This window comes from Tyto alba, unplaced genomic scaffold (genome assembly GCF_018691265.1).
Source record: "Tyto alba isolate M040663 unplaced genomic scaffold, T.alba_DEE_v4.0 Super-Scaffold_7, whole genome shotgun sequence".
NCBI classification, from domain to species: domain Eukaryota; kingdom Metazoa; phylum Chordata; class Aves; order Strigiformes; family Tytonidae; genus Tyto; species Tyto alba.
In genome coordinates, this window is record NW_024881328.1 from 35106889 (window position 1) to 35123516 (window position 16628).

The window sequence follows — 16628 nt, forward strand, 5'->3', positions numbered from 1 at the left end:
CCATAAGTAAAAGATGAATCAGACCACTGACTTCTATTTTGGACTCTAGAAATAGACATCCTATGTAATACTGTCCTGATCACAGCCTTGCCCATGTACATCATGTGCAGGTGGAATTTATTACGAGATTTCCAGAGGTTTCAAACAGCCTTCACCTGCTCTTACCCAAGGTTAGCTTCTACACACTGATTTCTTAATTTTCACACCACCACTATCAAAAAGATTATCCTACAGAAAGGTTCTATTCATATTTGCCTGTGAAATGTACAGACTTTCAGATACAGGATACTAAGTACAAAAATGTTATCTGCTTGTTGAACTGTTCATAATTTGGTTATACCTAGATAAGAGATGCAGTTATCTCATCCTCAAAAATAATTTTTTAAATATAAATCTAAGTAAGGGTTCAGATTTGGCAACTGTGATAATTTGGTGTCATTTAGAATGGTTTAGATTTAACTGCATGGTACTTGCTGTAAAACAGCATAAAGGGCTATATATACTCAAGATGACACTAATAGGCTGCATCTTTGGTGATTATATAATTTGTAGGTAAGAACTCAAATAGTCTGGATTGCCTAATTAATTCAATTAATTAGTTCACAGTAGGCAGTCTCCCAATGCCTGCAAAAGCACCTCATGTCCTGTTCTGTTTTGTTCGCAGTGTACAAGAATAAAAGCAGACTGCATTATACAGAAATGTTCTGTGTCTTTTTTGTGCCTCTTTAGTTTGATTAAGATTTTTACAACCCAATTTAATATACCCTGAGTTACTGCAACGGAAATGCCAATACAGATGATGCTGCTATAAGCAGGGTCTGAATCACTGCTTGAAATGAAGAGCAAGGTTGCCCTCTGGGGACTTCTCTAGAAGTGCTTCCAAGAGCTGGGATTTTTTTGTTTCAGCAAAATAATTTTGCTACAAGATTTTAGGATTTTTTTTTTTTTTTTAAATACAAATGTGAATTAAGACAGCCAGTGTTAACAACTTTTAACACTGAGAGATGATGAAGCTACATTTCTATCTGAAGCACTGTGTCATCATTTACTCTGCAGTTCATCACACTTTGCAGTATCAGTCTCCTGCTGGTATGTCAGCCTAAAAAAATCACATCTGACGTAGTTACTGAAATAAAAGTGAATTTAGTATTATGGACTCCTAGTTTGATGTCCATGTCCATAAACTCTCAAATGCTGTAATCTTCTGTTTTTTAAAGAATGACAGTTTTCCTGGTTGCAATTTCTGAGTCCATTTACACAGAAATCCTGCAGTATTTGAGCTCACAGTTTTGTCTCTAGCTACTGCTGGGACAGTAACCACATTAGCTACTTAATCCCTGTATTTACCTAGTAGGATAACCAGTTTTTGGTGGGATGTTACAGCTCCTTAATCCCAGCTCACTAATCAGTGTGTCAGTAGCTAAAAAGAGGGCAGCACAGGTGTGACTGGAGGTGTGAAGGATGAGGAGAAACTGGGAGGTCAGAAATTAATAAACCGGTTTTGAAGCTGAAAACAATACATCATCAAAATGCAGTTTCAGTCCACAGAGTTGAGCTCTGAAGGTAGTCTGGCAACGTGGCTTTCTCCACCTTGTGCACTACCACGGTTTACGTTACTGCTACACGGGGTTTTGTTTGCCTCACGGAAGAGGGAGCAGCCTCACCTCAAGCCCTCACGCCTCCCGGCCGAATCCCGAATGAGGAGCGGCACCGTTTCGACCCAACTCCTGCCAAGGTAAGGAAAACCCTTCACCCAACTACCCAGCAAGGGGCCGGGGCAGCCTTGCTGCCAAACCCCATGCCCTCGCCCGGCTGACCTGCCGTTGTTAGTCGCGACATTAACTGGAAAAAGGGCTGCTCGGGGAAGGGGGAGCAGGCGGCCAGCCTCCGCCGGCCCCTCCGCCCACGCCCATGAGGGCGAGCGGGGACGGGGGGGGAGCCCGGAGGCGGGCGAGCGGCCGCCCGGGAGCGAGGGGCCCGGCAGCGGCGACTCCCCGGCCTTGCCCGGTTCCCCGGGGCGGGCTGAGGGGAAAGGGAGCGCGGCCCGGCGCATGCGCCCCGCCCCTCCCGGCCGTCCTGCCGCTTACCCCGATGACGGCGATCGATCGCGCCGGCTGCCGCCATGGCGGCCCGGGTGCTGAGGCCGCAGCCCAGGTAACGGGGAGGCGGCGGTGGCCGCGCTGAGGGGCGGCGGGGCTTCTGCCGCCCCGCCGAGGGGCTTTAAATGGCGCCGGGCCGGCCGCGCGCAGCCGTGGGCTTGGCAGGCCTCTCGTGCCGGGGGTTGTAACCCCCCGAAACCGGTGTAAAAGATAATTTAGGCCTAGGTTAATTTTCACATTCTAAGACGAGCATGCACTTAGAACGCCGGGACGTTAGCCTGTAACTTATTAATTGCCTGTGTTTTGTGCCCTTAAGTAGCTGAAAGGGACAGTTGCTCGTTAGCGTTGATGCAAGCCAGGTGTCTGATGCCCATCAAATGCCATTGTTAACTGTCTTCCTCAGTAGAGTACAGTGACAGTTAATAAATAACAGCCTCATTACTTAAGTTGAGTAGCGTGTTCACAAAATGCCCCGGGACGGGTATCTCCTGTCAACAACGGAAGCATGAGCCTTGCTCAAGCTGTCACATAAACCTTATGTAAATGTTTATGCACATAAAGACACGAGGGCAGGTTTGTTGTAATGGAAGCTTTGGAAATGCACAATTTATTTGACAAGGCCTTTATTTATTTATTTATTTATTTATTAAATGCTAGTATTTAAATGTGCAGCAGGTAAATATCTTTAAAATAGGCACACACTGCTAAGGATCAAACATATCCCCAGTCTCTTTGTCTTCTTATTTCCAGGTCCTCCTAACTTGAAATTGAACACATCAAAAACATTAGTAGTTGGCATTGGTATCTGCTATCTATTTACTAGTGAAGCAGTATCCAACTCTTTTGATATCGAAATTGTGCTGTAATTTATTTGATTTTAAAAATGAGAGTGTAAAACAACTGTGTTCAGAAGTCTTTCTGACAAAGCTTTGCTTAACTCGGCAGTCACATATTTGGGGATTGTGTAGCTGGTTTATGGTTTGAGCTATCTTTTTAATACTTCTTTTTCAGACTGAAGCCATTCAACAGACTGCAAGTAATATTGCAACACTTGGTAAGAAAAGCATCTTTTTTGACTGAGTTAGAAGCTTTTAGGCCTCTTAAGTCCCCTGAGACAGGCAGCACGTGCAGCTTCTAATGTATCTGCTCACAGTGGTTCTGAATGCCATCATTTATTGCTCAGGCATAACACTGCTCAGGTCTTTGAGCACTTCATTACAACTTTCTATTCTAATGTAAATTAAAGCTTAATTATGTTGATCTTACCTACTTTTGTAGTGAGTTTATATGTTAGCTTCTGTATACAACTTAAATATTATTTAACTGTGTGTTTGAAATCAATTATTACAATACTTCAGTGATGTGTTCTCCGCTGTTACAAGTTACTTACAGTCAAAACAATGTGTACATTTGGGTTTGCAGTGTCAAACTGCCAGTAGGGACACACAGAGCTGTCATTGTTATAATTGTGGCAGGTATTTTCAGAATGTCAGTCTTAAGGAACCATGGTTTTGTGTTTTATTGTGTGGCTTTTTTTTTTTTTTTTTAATATGAACTCAAATGTCATTATCAAAGAGTGTGTGGCTCAAAAGCTTGTCTGAGGTTTATTACTCTGAAGGACTCAAAGATAAAGTGGTTTCAAAAGAACTGTTTAGGAAATGTAAATAAATCTTGGAGTACAGTGGGAAAGCCATTGCATCCTTTTCCAAAATGCATGTTTTATGATCTTAAAGAGTGAGTTTTGAGAATGTTTCCATAAACACTCTTGTGTGTTACTCAAGGTATCTAACTGATGACATTTGCTTTATCTATTTGTTTTTGCATGTACAGAAGATGTCTAAACATACAAATTCAACAGCTGAAGTGCTTTTGGAAAAGAGGGGAAGTGCAGGAATAATAACTTTGAATAGACCCAAGGCTCTCAATGCACTAACCTTTTCTATGATCCAACAAATTTATCCACAAATAAAGGTTAGTAACTTCGCTTCTACCCATGCACTATACATACATTATCCAAAACGAATTTTAAAATTCAGTCTAACATTTCTTAGTGTACTGATTTCAAGAATGAAAGTCTGTGTGAGTGCATTGGCCAATGGGCTCAGATTTGTAGGATGGGAAAGAACAGACAGTTTCAGGCAAGCTAGAAAGAGGAGAAAACACGTCAAAGGAACAAGCTGTCAGACAAAGTTAAATTTAGCATCTGGATAGATAAAGAGACACTCATATTAAAGCCAGAACTGAATTAAAGGCAAGGAGTGCTCAGCATTTATATATTCCTTTTTGCAACACACACCTGGTCAGTTGGCATATATGAATTCCAGGCTATCGGGTGGTGTTGCCTCTTGTTTGGGTGCATGTTTTGTGGGAAGGCTGTGTGGCTTAAATAAAAGATACAAGCCATTAAGAAGCAAGGTGCTGTTAGAGTCATTCCTTAAAGAACAGCTTTATGGATTTACAGGCACTGTTTCTACAAGGTAGTGAAGTAATGTGAAATTTTAAGCATGCTTATAGTCCTTTTTACTTTAATAATATTTGTCACATGCACAAAGTCAAACTTATTAGAAACCAGTATTTGTTGGATAGTTGTCTGCCTTTTGCTATTTTGGTAGGTGGTTGTGTTGCAAATTTATGCATTCTTTGAAGACCATTCAAAAAAAAATACTTACTCTGTAGTGCTGAGTACTAGGCTTTATTTGAAGCACAACCTTATAAGGTGGCATAATTTTAAGTACAGTTGCTGGTATACAGAAATGTTTTGTCTCTCTTTTATCTGGGTACACTTACTTGAATAAGGGATATATAAGCATAGTTTAAGGAGGGAATGGGAAAGCCTGCAAAAGGCATTTTTTTTCTCAATACATTTGCACCACTGCTGAAATCTTGTACCAGTGTATCTAATTCAGATACACACACCCACATTGCCCCATGGTCTTTGTACCTAGTAAAACATCTGTGCACAAACTGATTAACATCGACTGCAGTCATTTTGTCAAAATCCATCAACAATTTAAGTGCTTGCCATGCATTTTAGGTTTACACAGCTTTAGTGATTTGTCCTAAAACATTGCTATTGTATCTTCCACATTCCCAGCTTTCTGCCCCAACATTGTGTTCCCATACTGTTTTAGAGAGTGCTACCTTTCTTCAGATTGAGATCTCTGCATTAGTTTAAGTATGATTTGATTTGCTTTCTGAAAAAGTAAAATAAAAACTATAGACAGTATACAGAGAGAGCATTTTTTGCACAGATTTTAATCTTATGTGGACACACATACTTCTTTTTAGGCTTGGGAGCAAGATCCTGAAACTTTTCTAATAATTATAAAGGGAACTGGAGGAAAAGCTTTTTGTGCTGGGGGTGACATCAAAGGTAAGGACTGTAGTCACTTAAACATTTGACATATCTTTCCCAGTAACTACTTTGCACTGATTTCCTTTATTTACTGTGACTCAGGTAAATAGAGGCTTGCCTCACAACAATAAGATTAGTTGTGCTGATTTCTTAAGACACCTTGGTGTGCAGATGCTATTTAAGTTATTTGTCAGGAGACAGCTGTTGGAACATTGTATGAAAGAGTAAAAATTGCGGTTTTATTAATAACTAGTAATAGCAGCCAGTCAGTTCCTGGGAAGAGAAGGTTCTTGTCTCTACCTTCCCAGATTTTCATTACTGACAGTTTCTTTACAAGTAATTTGAAGGGTCTTAATAGGTAGCTCTGTTACTATTGGATAATTTTTGTCTGATGTTTGAGGTGGCTAGATACAGAGCTGACAGTGGTGATCAATAGACCCATGATTGTTTTGTAAGTATGAACTGTAGGAAATCTCCAAACCTGTGAAAGTTAACAGTTTTAAATTTTAGGTATACAAGCATATAGGTTATTGTTAAATTATGTGCTGCTCTAACTGACTTCTCATTTTTAGTATTCAGTCTTCAGTATAATCAGTTTTAAGTGACTGTTCTATATGTTGATACAAAATATCACAAACAAGACTACCAGACATTAGGAGGGGTAGCACAGAAAATGGACTGCACTCTCGCAAGTATGTGACAGTCTCCAGCATCATAGAATTGACTCAAATTTGAAACTTTGTGTTCATATTTAAGTTTGAGCAAATTTTATCAAATAAAATAAAGCAGAATTAAGTTACTGTTTGCTGTAGGAAAAGAACTGTTATCATGGGATATTAATTTTTCTACTTGTAGTTTCTGTTAAACTTACAGTTATCTTTAGAATATTTATTTCTCTTAAGCCATTGCAGATGCAGGAAAAGTTGGAGGTAGAATGACACAAGATTTCTTCAGAGAAGAATATATCCTGAACAATGCCATTGGTATGTTTAATAGCAAATTCTGTAGCGCTACAGTTTTCATAATAGTGGCTTTGAATGGAGATTCACTTTCTCTCTTTGCTAATCTATAAAAGATTGATAACATAATAGAAGTAGTAATTGTTGGTGGTTTTTTTTTTTTACCAAGTTCAATACCAGTAGTGTAACATATGTAATTTTTATACCTTGCATGCAGAATTTGTTGTTGTTTTTTTTTTTTTTAAACTCTTATGATAGCTAGCTTATCCCATCCCATTGTTCTGGGTAGTTATATTTGTGTTGTGCATGAATTAAGTCTGAGATGCAGACAGTGTGTTTTTTCACTAAATATCACTGATCTACTTCAGAGAAGACCAGAGTTAAAAATAGATGAGTGGAAAACCATTGATAGTCAGAAAGCAGATGATCAAATTATGTTAAAGCTGCCCATTTAAATAAACTGCATAAATGAGTATTCAAGCTATGAGTTAACTGCCTTAGTTTATTGCAGAGAACGTAGGATTACGTGGTCTTAAAATGACAGTAAAGATACTGGGTAAAGTTCACTGGAATAAAGGACATTAAGGAAGGATATTAATTCTTTAGGCTAAAAGTCAAGAATTGAATATTTCAGTGAGCAGAAACTTCTCCAAACATACTTTAATTGAACACAGTTTGAGTTTTTAAACGTTGTATCCAGTGTTAGTCACTACAGGAAGAGAAGTGAGCATGTTACCTATCAATTTAAATTCACAGAAGACCAGAGTTATTAGAATAACAGTAATTTCTGAAAAGTTATTTTTACTTCGTTTCACGGTTTCCAGTTTTAGCATGTTTATCATGTACCTTTCTTGGTGTCATAGAGAAAAATAGTTTAAAGTTTCACGTACTTGTGAAAAACTAGTATTACCATGGCAGTTGGACTAGGTAGTCATAGGTCTCTTCCAAACAACTATTGCAGCCTATTCAACTACTTCAAGGGTACATAGTTTAAAAGTTTGGATGCCTTTTTTTTTTTTTAAAGTATTAGGGTAGTCTGTGTCTATAATGCATGTAATTACAAAACCTAGATTTTTGATAACTGTGGTATGATTATATTCCTTTAAGACTGAGATTTCTGCCAAAAAGATTTATTTATATCTTACAACTTAAAAATACATAGGGGAGCTGCTTTCACAGGATTTGCCATTGGAAAGGCATGCTTCCATAGAAATTTAGTTCAAAGACTACCATCTAGAGCCCATGCATTAGTTCATATGTTCATGTGAGAACAAAGTTAAAAATGCAATTCTGTTACATTTTCTGATTACTCATTTGAAGGACTGAACTGCCTTTTAAAAAGATTATTTTTTTACACAAGGATCTATAGTGGCTACAGAAAAGCTAGCAACATGGATGCAGTGAATACCAACATCAGCAATCTGACTGAACTTTTAAGTCTGACCTGAAAACACTGAACATGAGGCAGTGGTTTCATTCACTGTCAACTTCAGAATCTTTTAATGAATGGCAATTGAAAGCATCAGGTCTTCAGTTTTATGCCTCCTAAAGGCCCCAACAGATAAAATGGACAAAACTGTGGTACTTTAGAATATTACCATCTCAACCAGCCTGCGCCACATTCAGGGTTGTAACACGCAACAGAGCTGGCAAGACAGAACATGTTTGCGTAGCAGTAGTTTACGGTCACATTTTGGCTGAAACCCACCAATGCATCTGGCTTTGTAGTAAAGTACTGGAGTGCTGGTACACACTCTGGGCTGGTAATCCAGGCTGTGAGATGGAGCAAAATGTAAGCTTGTGTACAAACATTCTACAAAGCTATTTATAATAGCCAGATGTGGCTAAATTGCCAGGTACTCACACAGCAAACAATCTGACATTTGATGGTTGTATAATACTCTCTTGCAACACTCAGAATGGAGTAAGTCAGTAACTGGTGTTTCTTTTCATTGCTTAAGAATTATATCAAGTGCCTTCATTATAAATTGGTATTTTTTGTTTAATTTACCATTTATTTTCTGTTGCTCTCACTGAAGCAAGACATGGGGAAACGTGTCATGTATACAGTTAGTCATGGGTCCACTCTTTAGAAAAAAAGGAAAATATTTTTTTTACATTTCTTACAGGCACTTGCAAGAAGCCATATGTGGCACTTATCGATGGCATTACAATGGGAGGGGTAAGTTAAGTACCTTGGTGTGATATCTGATATAATTTGTTTTAAAGTAATGTAATATTCTGTACTTGAGTTGAATGAAGTATACATGTGGCATTTCAAACAATTCAAGAACAAGCATCGTAATCTGAACCTTTGTCTCTTGCTTGTCAGTATAGATTGCTGCTCTTCTAGTGCTTCTGCTGTTCTTTGATAGCCAGGGCAACTGTTCTCTCTGATGATCTGGCAGTTGATAAAAAAGAGCAGAATCCTGTCACTGTAGGAAACACCCCTCAGAAAAGTTTTCAGAATACTGAAGTGTGAGTTTGTAGATCATACAAGAGCTGAGAAGAATTTTCCAGTCAAAGTATATTGAAAATAGGACTACATAAAAATATAATTGAAGGACAATTCTTTGAAAACTTCGAAAAATATAATTCCAAGCTGTATTTAACAGACATTCATGAGTTCTGTATTTTTCCAACAAATAATCTGGAAATGTACTTTCTCACATCTGCAGTACACCTAAAACATGAGTTGATAAGATCTGGATTCCCCCTACCCCTCCAAGGCTGCACCTTATTACTAAAGCACATGGAGAAGTCTCCATCATATTGCTAGTTATACTCAGTGCTAATAATTGTTTCAGCAATTGTTGGCTCTAAACACCATAAGCAGGTAGTTAAAAGAGCAATACCATGCTTTCCTACATGGTAAAATACTGTTCTCTTCACTTTGACATCTGTTGGATATATTTGCACCATAGCAGGGAGCAGAACACAGTAATCAAGTTATTTTGAACAATGAATTTGACAGTGAAGTCCATCTGCCATATTGTCACTTAGATTTATATTGTTTTCTTGCACGTCAGTATGATACGAGTGTACAGTCTATTTAAATTAAGTTTGTCAAAGACAGGATGCAAGAGGTGTAACAGTACATGATCCATCACCTGTCACTACTCTTCCCTTTCCATCTTTCCTTACACAATTTTGTCTCTTTTGGTTGTAGTCTTTTCAGCTTGTGATCTAAACATGATAGCTTTCTTTTCCTTTTCTTCTCTGCTACTAAGCCCCAAAAATCTCAGCTAGATAACCATTTTTTTCTCCCAATCTAGTATACATAAATTGTTTCCAGCATAAAAGGGACTAATCTTGTAGCTGTTCTTGCAGAAAAAGCTTTTTATTGAACATAAGAGACCTGAAGATTTGTGGATAAGAGACAGGAAGTCCATTTATTTTATGATGTTTTGAATAATAGCATGGGTAGCTATGAAAGAGCAAAACTGCCCAACAGCCAGTAGCTTTTTAGAGGTCCTATAGATTGCTCATTATGATTGTGGCCTAAGCAGGAATAGAATTTTTTCCTTTGAAAGGAAAGTGTTTGGACTGAAAAGATCATAGTTCCTGTATTATTAGTTCTTTTTCTTTTAAAGAGCTTTTAAAAGACAGCAGTTAATCTGAAACCTTAGTTGGATACCCAAATTTCAGTGAGACCTTGACAGAGTTTAACTGCCAGTAGAGTTTGAATGACAACTTGTTTGTTTATCCTCAGTGATGATATTAGTAGCAGTTCTCTTTATTTTGGAGTAGGGGACTAGATTTTGATTGATCGAGTATGCAGCCTAACTTAAGGGAAGAAGCAGGTAGGTCTTAAAGTCCGTATTACTTTTAAACTTTTTTTTTTTTTTTTAATGGTGAGTGCTATTTAATTTGTGCTTGTTAATGCAGCTGTAGTTACTCTGAGATAATGTCCTTCCTACAGGAGTGCATGTTTTTATCAACACATTCCCCCACCCCACTCCCCATTGGCAGTACATGGAAGTATCTACTGATAATTTAAACAAGGGAGGTCAGTGACAGTAATTCCTCAACACTGACTAATTTTTGTATATGTGTTTTGTGTTAGTTTTGAGTTGTATTCGATGCTTTTCCTTTCAACCACCTCCCCTGTCTAACGGATTTTTTTTTGGTTTCTCTGCAGGGACCAATGCTTACATAGGAAAAGTGCATTAACTTCCATCTTTCCCTCACCCTCTTCTCCCACCATTTTCAGCACTGGGGGCCTCATCACAATTGACCTTAACCAAACTTCAGGCTTGCAGCAGCTGTTCTCTGTTGTGGTACAAATAGGTTCACTGCAGTGGGATTTTATAGATTTAAACCTCTAGAACAGCCCTTGTTATGGTCATACTGTTATCTTGTTCTGCTCACTGTGTGGAAGTAATTTGTCCTGCTGTAATTATTCACTAGAACTGCATTCATACGAAGGAGTTACTCTATTCATGCTATAATTAAAGGCTTTGTTTTAAATCACTCAGATGCTAGATTCTATGTTTTTAACACAATCAGGTCATATTTCATATGCTCAAGGTCTGACTGCTTTAGTTCCTACAAGACAATGGGAGCTAGAAACATTTATCCCTTACAAACTACAGTAAATGCCTTTTGAAAAAACAAACTTACTTTTAAGCCCTTGGCTTTAGAAGCAAGTTGCTTTAGCTTGGTCTTAAAAATCAAGGGACACCTCAATTTCACTATAGACCATTTATCTATGAATGCAAACGCAAGCAGGTCAAACTCAAGCTTGCTCAGAAAAGCAGCACTATGCACATGAAGTGCTCTGTTGCTCTAACTTAAAATACATTAGAAATCTCACAAGTGTATTAGAAACTCAGTTATGCACTTAGGTAGTAAAAGTTGCTACTGAAGCACAGATACAGATTTGTCGTGGTAAAAGTTGGAATTGTATCAAAAGAATGAACTAGTTCTGCTTCAGCATTGTTGGCTACAAGAAGCTGCTAGGAAGCTTTTTTGAGAGATTAATTAGCCAGAAGATGGGGCTGCGGAGCTTGTTTTCTGCACCACCTTGTATACACTCGTAGTTCATGAAAAATTGATATTCAATATAAATGTATCTTTTCATCTTTTTGTGCTTATTCAGAGCAGTCAGTTCAAGTGACAAGTATGTTTGGTGAAACAAAGATGACTGCATTTTACTAAAAAATAGTGGAATAGTTATAAATATCACTTCTAAAGGGCATATACTGTTGAAGGGAACACTGAGCATGTACTCTCATGTTGCTAACAACTACTATTCAAATTATTGTAGTTGACTTCCATCCATAAATTTTTACTTCATTGAAATGAAATACCTGAGCAGTAAACAAGAAATGCACAGTATTTAAACATACCTTTTTTTTTTTTTTTTTTAAATAGTATTGTCTGTAAATGAAGTTCTAAGCTTGGGCTTTTTGGTTCCAGAAAAGGCTTAATCTTTTCCCAAGTTCCTTGGAGATGAATAGAAGTGTGCTTTATAAGCTGAGTCTAACTCTGTGGTTTTAAATAGGGCTTTGGCATAAAATGTATTGTGTCAGATACTCTCTCTCTCTCTCAGACAAAAAGGATTAATAAAGTTTATTTTAAACCTGTCTCAGAGCCAAATAGAGTACGCTAGATGGATTTGAGGGGTGGCTTTTGGATGATTTGGCTTAAAATTTAAGTGAAATATTTGACAAAAAAAAAAAAAAAAAACAAAACCAAACCCAAATTTGAGGGGTGTAGGCTTTGGAAAGTAATTAATGTGGTCCAGGTCACTGGACTAACTTTAAAGCATACTTAAAACTTTAGTGGCATATTGCCAAAGCAGAAGTACGTAACTTTGAGGAAGAAAGGCCACTGCTTTTAGTTTAGGGAGGAAGATGCGACAGTGTGTACAAAGTACCCTCTTCCGTAGTATCATATTCTGGAACATGCATGATTTAGCTGCTTCCTGAGCTAGCCTTTATTTCAGAACCACAGTGCTAAATAACCATCAGTAACCACACTCACCTCTCTATTCATCTAGTATTTTTTGTCATTAAGTAGGCTTGGTCTTCAGAAAGGCCTGTGGGAATCAGTTTCACAGTTTTTTATTGTGCTTTGTGAACAGAAGTTTGCTGCTGTTTTAAGCATTCAGTAATATTAGATGGTAGGCCTATGTGTTTAATTATTAATAAGGCCAAAGTAGGCCCCAAAATATTTATTTTTTTATTGGCGAGTAGAGACTGTTGCTCAAACATAGGAATCCTTGGCTTTAGACGATTATATATAAGATTTAATCCTTTAGTTTGACCTCTTACACAGAATATTTGCAAAGTTTATTTTATCAAGTTACAGGTTTATAAAGGTTATACAATTATGTTACACTTCTTGCTTTAACAACTAGTGCTTTGAGTTTTAGGATGAGAAAACATCTTCCTGTGAGGCAAGTAGATTTTAACTTATATGGTAATATGCAACATTTTCAGTACAGAAATGGAGTTTGGTAGAGTTGCCAGCTCTTTTAGATCCTTTGCAAAGCCCTGTGCTTTGAGTTATTCTGAGAATCTTATTTTCTAAACTTCAGGTTTAGGAAGAGTAATAGGAAGTCGGAACTTCAACACAGCTCTCAATTTGAAGAGATAAAAGTCACCCAACCTTACTTCCACCCCCTGACTCTCTCAGATTCCAGGGCCCAGTTTGTGAGATCAAAAGCAGTACACAGTACTCACTACTTTATTCTCTCCTGAGTAGAGAAGAACCTCAGGTACACAGACTGGGAGTATGAGAAGACAACCTGTTAATTGGGTCTTTGGGTTCATGAGTGGCTTTCCATTAGTTTCGTCAACACACTTAGCAGTCCAGTTTTTTTAGGCAAGGTCTTTTACCTAAACTGAGAGTCTATGTTTAAGTTACTTACATAAAGTATCTTTAAGGTGACTGTTAGAGTAGAATTTTTTAAAGAACTGTTGGATACTGTGTTAGTCACTCAAGTTCTGATGTCAAATACATTAAGCTTTAGACTATACAGAAGTATAGAGCTGAGAGGAGCCTCAGGAATATTCTTTTGCACTGGAAGCAGAGCTAAATATAGCTAGATGATTGCTTAGCAGATTTCATCTAATGCGTTCAGAACTTTCCAACAGCAGGAATGCTGTTTTTTCTAGATACCCCACCTAAGTGCTTAGTCTTTCAAGTTAAGACTTCCTCCCTAGGGTTCAACTTAAGTCTTTAGTATGTGCGATCAATATATTCCTGTCTTAGGCACAGCTCTCTAAGAACATTTTGAGATACTTGCATTCCTTGCTCCTAGCCATTTATCTTTAATAGGGATAAGGATAGTTATTCAGCATTTACTATAGATTAAGTCTCTGGGTCTTCTTGCAATCCTCTGGAATCTCTTCAATTTGTGTACTGTGCAGTTCATTACCAGAGACCAGACAATATTTCAGCTGGAGGATTCATCAGCACCAAGTAGAGCAGAATAATTATCCTCCATATATTACAGAGATACTCTGTCACAAACAGCCCATGGTAAATAGCAGCTTCTCAAAGCATCAGGAGCTAGGAGGCTACCACTTTCAGTCATTCTTAAAGCTATTACTCTTACCTCTCTCCTCCTTGAATAACATAAACTTCCATTACAGTACATTTCTTTATTGCTTACCTTTTACCAATTTTTAAATCTTCTTCCTTGAACAGAACTTGTTTGTCAAAGAGTCTATCTTGTGGAGCTACTCTTTTCCTCAAAGGCCACAAAGAAAATAACCCAAGTACTTATTCTCTCCTTCAAAAAACCTGAGTGCCATATCAGCTGGCATTGCCTTTTACAGCTCCACTACATCAAGCTGATTAGGCTTCCCAGGGGTATTGAATCTCTGCTGAGTGGTTATGCTGCAGCCCTCTGGTGCCTGCTAACAGAGACTCTGCTGTAGCATAATACCTTAGGTAGTTCTTTTTGCAACAGCAAAAAGTTTTCATGATTGCTATAAACCCCATTTGTTCCATAGAAAACATACTTGTAATCTTTGCATTTGGTTTTGCTTTCTTAAGTGTAGTTCCCTCCATTTTATTAGTTTCTATCTGATCTCCAAAATGAGATGGTTTTGAATTCTGATCTTGCCCTGCAAAGTGTTTGCCTTCCTCAAAAGTAATCTATAAATTATAGAAATCCTTGTTATTTCATCATCCAAGCAGATAATGAAAATACCAGATAAAATGTAATTAGTGATTGGCTTCTGTAGGACCTCAGCTAGGGTGCCCTCTCAGTGATTGCAAACTGCCGATAACTCTTTCATACTTTCAGATGACTGTGCCCTCCATTTCACAGTGAAGTTTCACAGTTTGTTTATGAAACTATGCTGTGTATGGAGAAGCATCAGAAACATCGCAGTTCAAAACATGAAGCTTTTTCAGAATGCTGTTTACTGAGTGACAACATCATTTCAATCAGGGGGTTATTTAGGGTTTCCAGAGAAACAGATGCATCCAAATTCCTGAACCTACTCTATGCTTTGGAAATATTCCTTCTATTGTGCATCTAACCATGCTTCCCTTCTAGACTGCAGATTCAGAATTACTGTGTCTTTTTATGTTGCAGTAGAAGAGTGAACTACCTAATATTTAGCTTTACTTCCTTTTCATGTTAGTGCCACTTCATTTTCAGCAAAAGATTCCAGAGGCTGGCATTGTTAAAGGAATCTGACTTTCCTTGTAAATCAGATCTCAGGACCCAATATGTAGATCTTTAAGGCAAAAATTTGCTTAGTTGAAGTTTGCATCTTTCCTCTGTAATTACTCTCTGTTGCATCATGTAAAGTCAATGTGTCTTAGTAAGTTTTTAAGAAGAATTTGACTTTTGAGGAAGGATGGCATTTTAGCTCTCTTCAGGAAAAAGTAGAATGGTTCTCTGTTTTAAGCTTGCACTCTGCTTTAATCAATAAAGACTTGTCAAAAGTTTAAATAATAATTTTCTGGAGGGAGCTTGCCGTGGTTTATTTCAATTTTAGCCTGGCATTCTTGTGAAAATTTACCTCATAACATTCCAGAAAGGTTTTATAATTATAAAAGTTTGTTCAGTAATGCTTTGTATATTTCCAGTCTTAACTCTTTGTAATAATGTTCTGAGACCTATGGGGAAAGTCTTGATAGAGATTTACATCAGATGTTTAATTTTTCTTGGTAGCAAAGTTCTTCAGTAGATGAAAGCAAATGCCTGACGTTAAAAATACTAGATTAACTGCAAGTGAGAGTGAAATCAATCAACAGTTTTTGAAAATAGTTTCCTATTTATAAAATTATGTGAAAAGAAGGCGAGTTCTTAAAGAAATTTCTTACAAGGAGAGGTGAAGTCAATTTTCAGGAGTATTTTTACACTTTGCACTGTTTGCATGTTTTAAGCTGTAATGTTTTTTTCTAATTTCAATAGAAAAAACATCTAAAAGTTTTCCAATTCAATATTCAAAATATCAGCTGCATGTTGCATTTTTTCTGAACTACTTAAATTGAAATGTTATCAAGGGGAAGTTGTTCAGAGAGTATTTTGATTACTTGATATATTAGTTATTTATTAGCATGTCTGTATGTTACCTTATGTAACATATTGCCTGTATATGAGTGCTCTGACAGATCTGGACCACATTCATCAAAGAAAATGAGGGATTAGATATAGAGTACAAGTTTAAGAGAGTTTACTGAGACTAGAAATATAATTTACAATGAACACTTTCCAACAGCTAAATTAATATCTTTTCTTGAACAGTGTTGTTTGAGGCTTGCTACAGGTACCATGAGGGTTCTACCAATATAGTTACAAACATCTGAATTTAGACTTTAACAGGATTTGCTCATCAGTTCTTGTTACCTTAATATTTCTTATCAAGTAAATAGAATTCCGGTACACAAAGGAACTGTAGCTGAGCAGTATCTGTCCTTATCCTGTCACATTTTTATCCAGATTGTGTGGCTGTAACTCTTTAGGAATGTTCCTTTCACTACCAACATATATGTAAGATTTCTGGCATATACCTGCAAAAAACATTTTTTTCTTTTTTCTTCCAAAACACATTGAAAAAAAATTGATGTTGAATTTAAATTACGTCTTTGTATGATGGAATCGTTTGTGGTTTAGATTGCCTGATGTTCTGTAGTCAGGACCAAAGCAACACAGGGAAAAACACACCTTCCTTACTGATGTAGATAAAAATATATTTTCTTGCAAACTGGTGAAACAAAGACATTGTGAAGGTAATGCCTGAT

General features: G+C 37.4%; 2 protein-coding genes across 9 annotated transcripts in view; one reads left to right on the top strand and one right to left on the bottom strand.

Annotated features, from left to right (window-relative positions):
- Positions 1 to 2056, bottom strand: part of MFSD6 (major facilitator superfamily domain containing 6) — a 48603-nt gene extending 46547 nt beyond the window's left edge. For 6 of the 7 annotated variants that reach the window (XM_032995240.2, XM_032995239.2, XM_032995243.2 and 3 more), the window contains exon 1: positions 1665 to 1777. The gene's annotated coding sequence lies outside the window, so the exon portion shown is untranslated. Of the gene's footprint in view, positions 1 to 1664; positions 1778 to 1817 lie in introns of those variants that run through there. The other variant, XM_032995244.2, reaches the window with a different exon arrangement.
- Positions 1391 to 16628, top strand: part of HIBCH (3-hydroxyisobutyryl-CoA hydrolase) — a 49465-nt gene continuing 34227 nt past the window's right edge. Inside the window, exons 1-6 of one of the 2 annotated variants that reach the window (XM_032995252.2) lie at positions 1391 to 1735; positions 3111 to 3153; positions 3930 to 4070; positions 5388 to 5472; positions 6357 to 6437; positions 8543 to 8595. In XM_032995252.2, the coding sequence (XP_032851143.2) occupies positions 1530 to 1735; positions 3111 to 3153; positions 3930 to 4070; positions 5388 to 5472; positions 6357 to 6437; positions 8543 to 8595 (609 nt within the window). In that variant the 5' untranslated portion in view covers positions 1391 to 1529. Of the gene's footprint in view, positions 1736 to 2075; positions 2155 to 3110; positions 3154 to 3929; positions 4071 to 5387; positions 5473 to 6356; positions 6438 to 8542; positions 8596 to 16628 lie in introns of those variants that run through there. The other variant, XM_032995253.2, reaches the window with a different exon arrangement.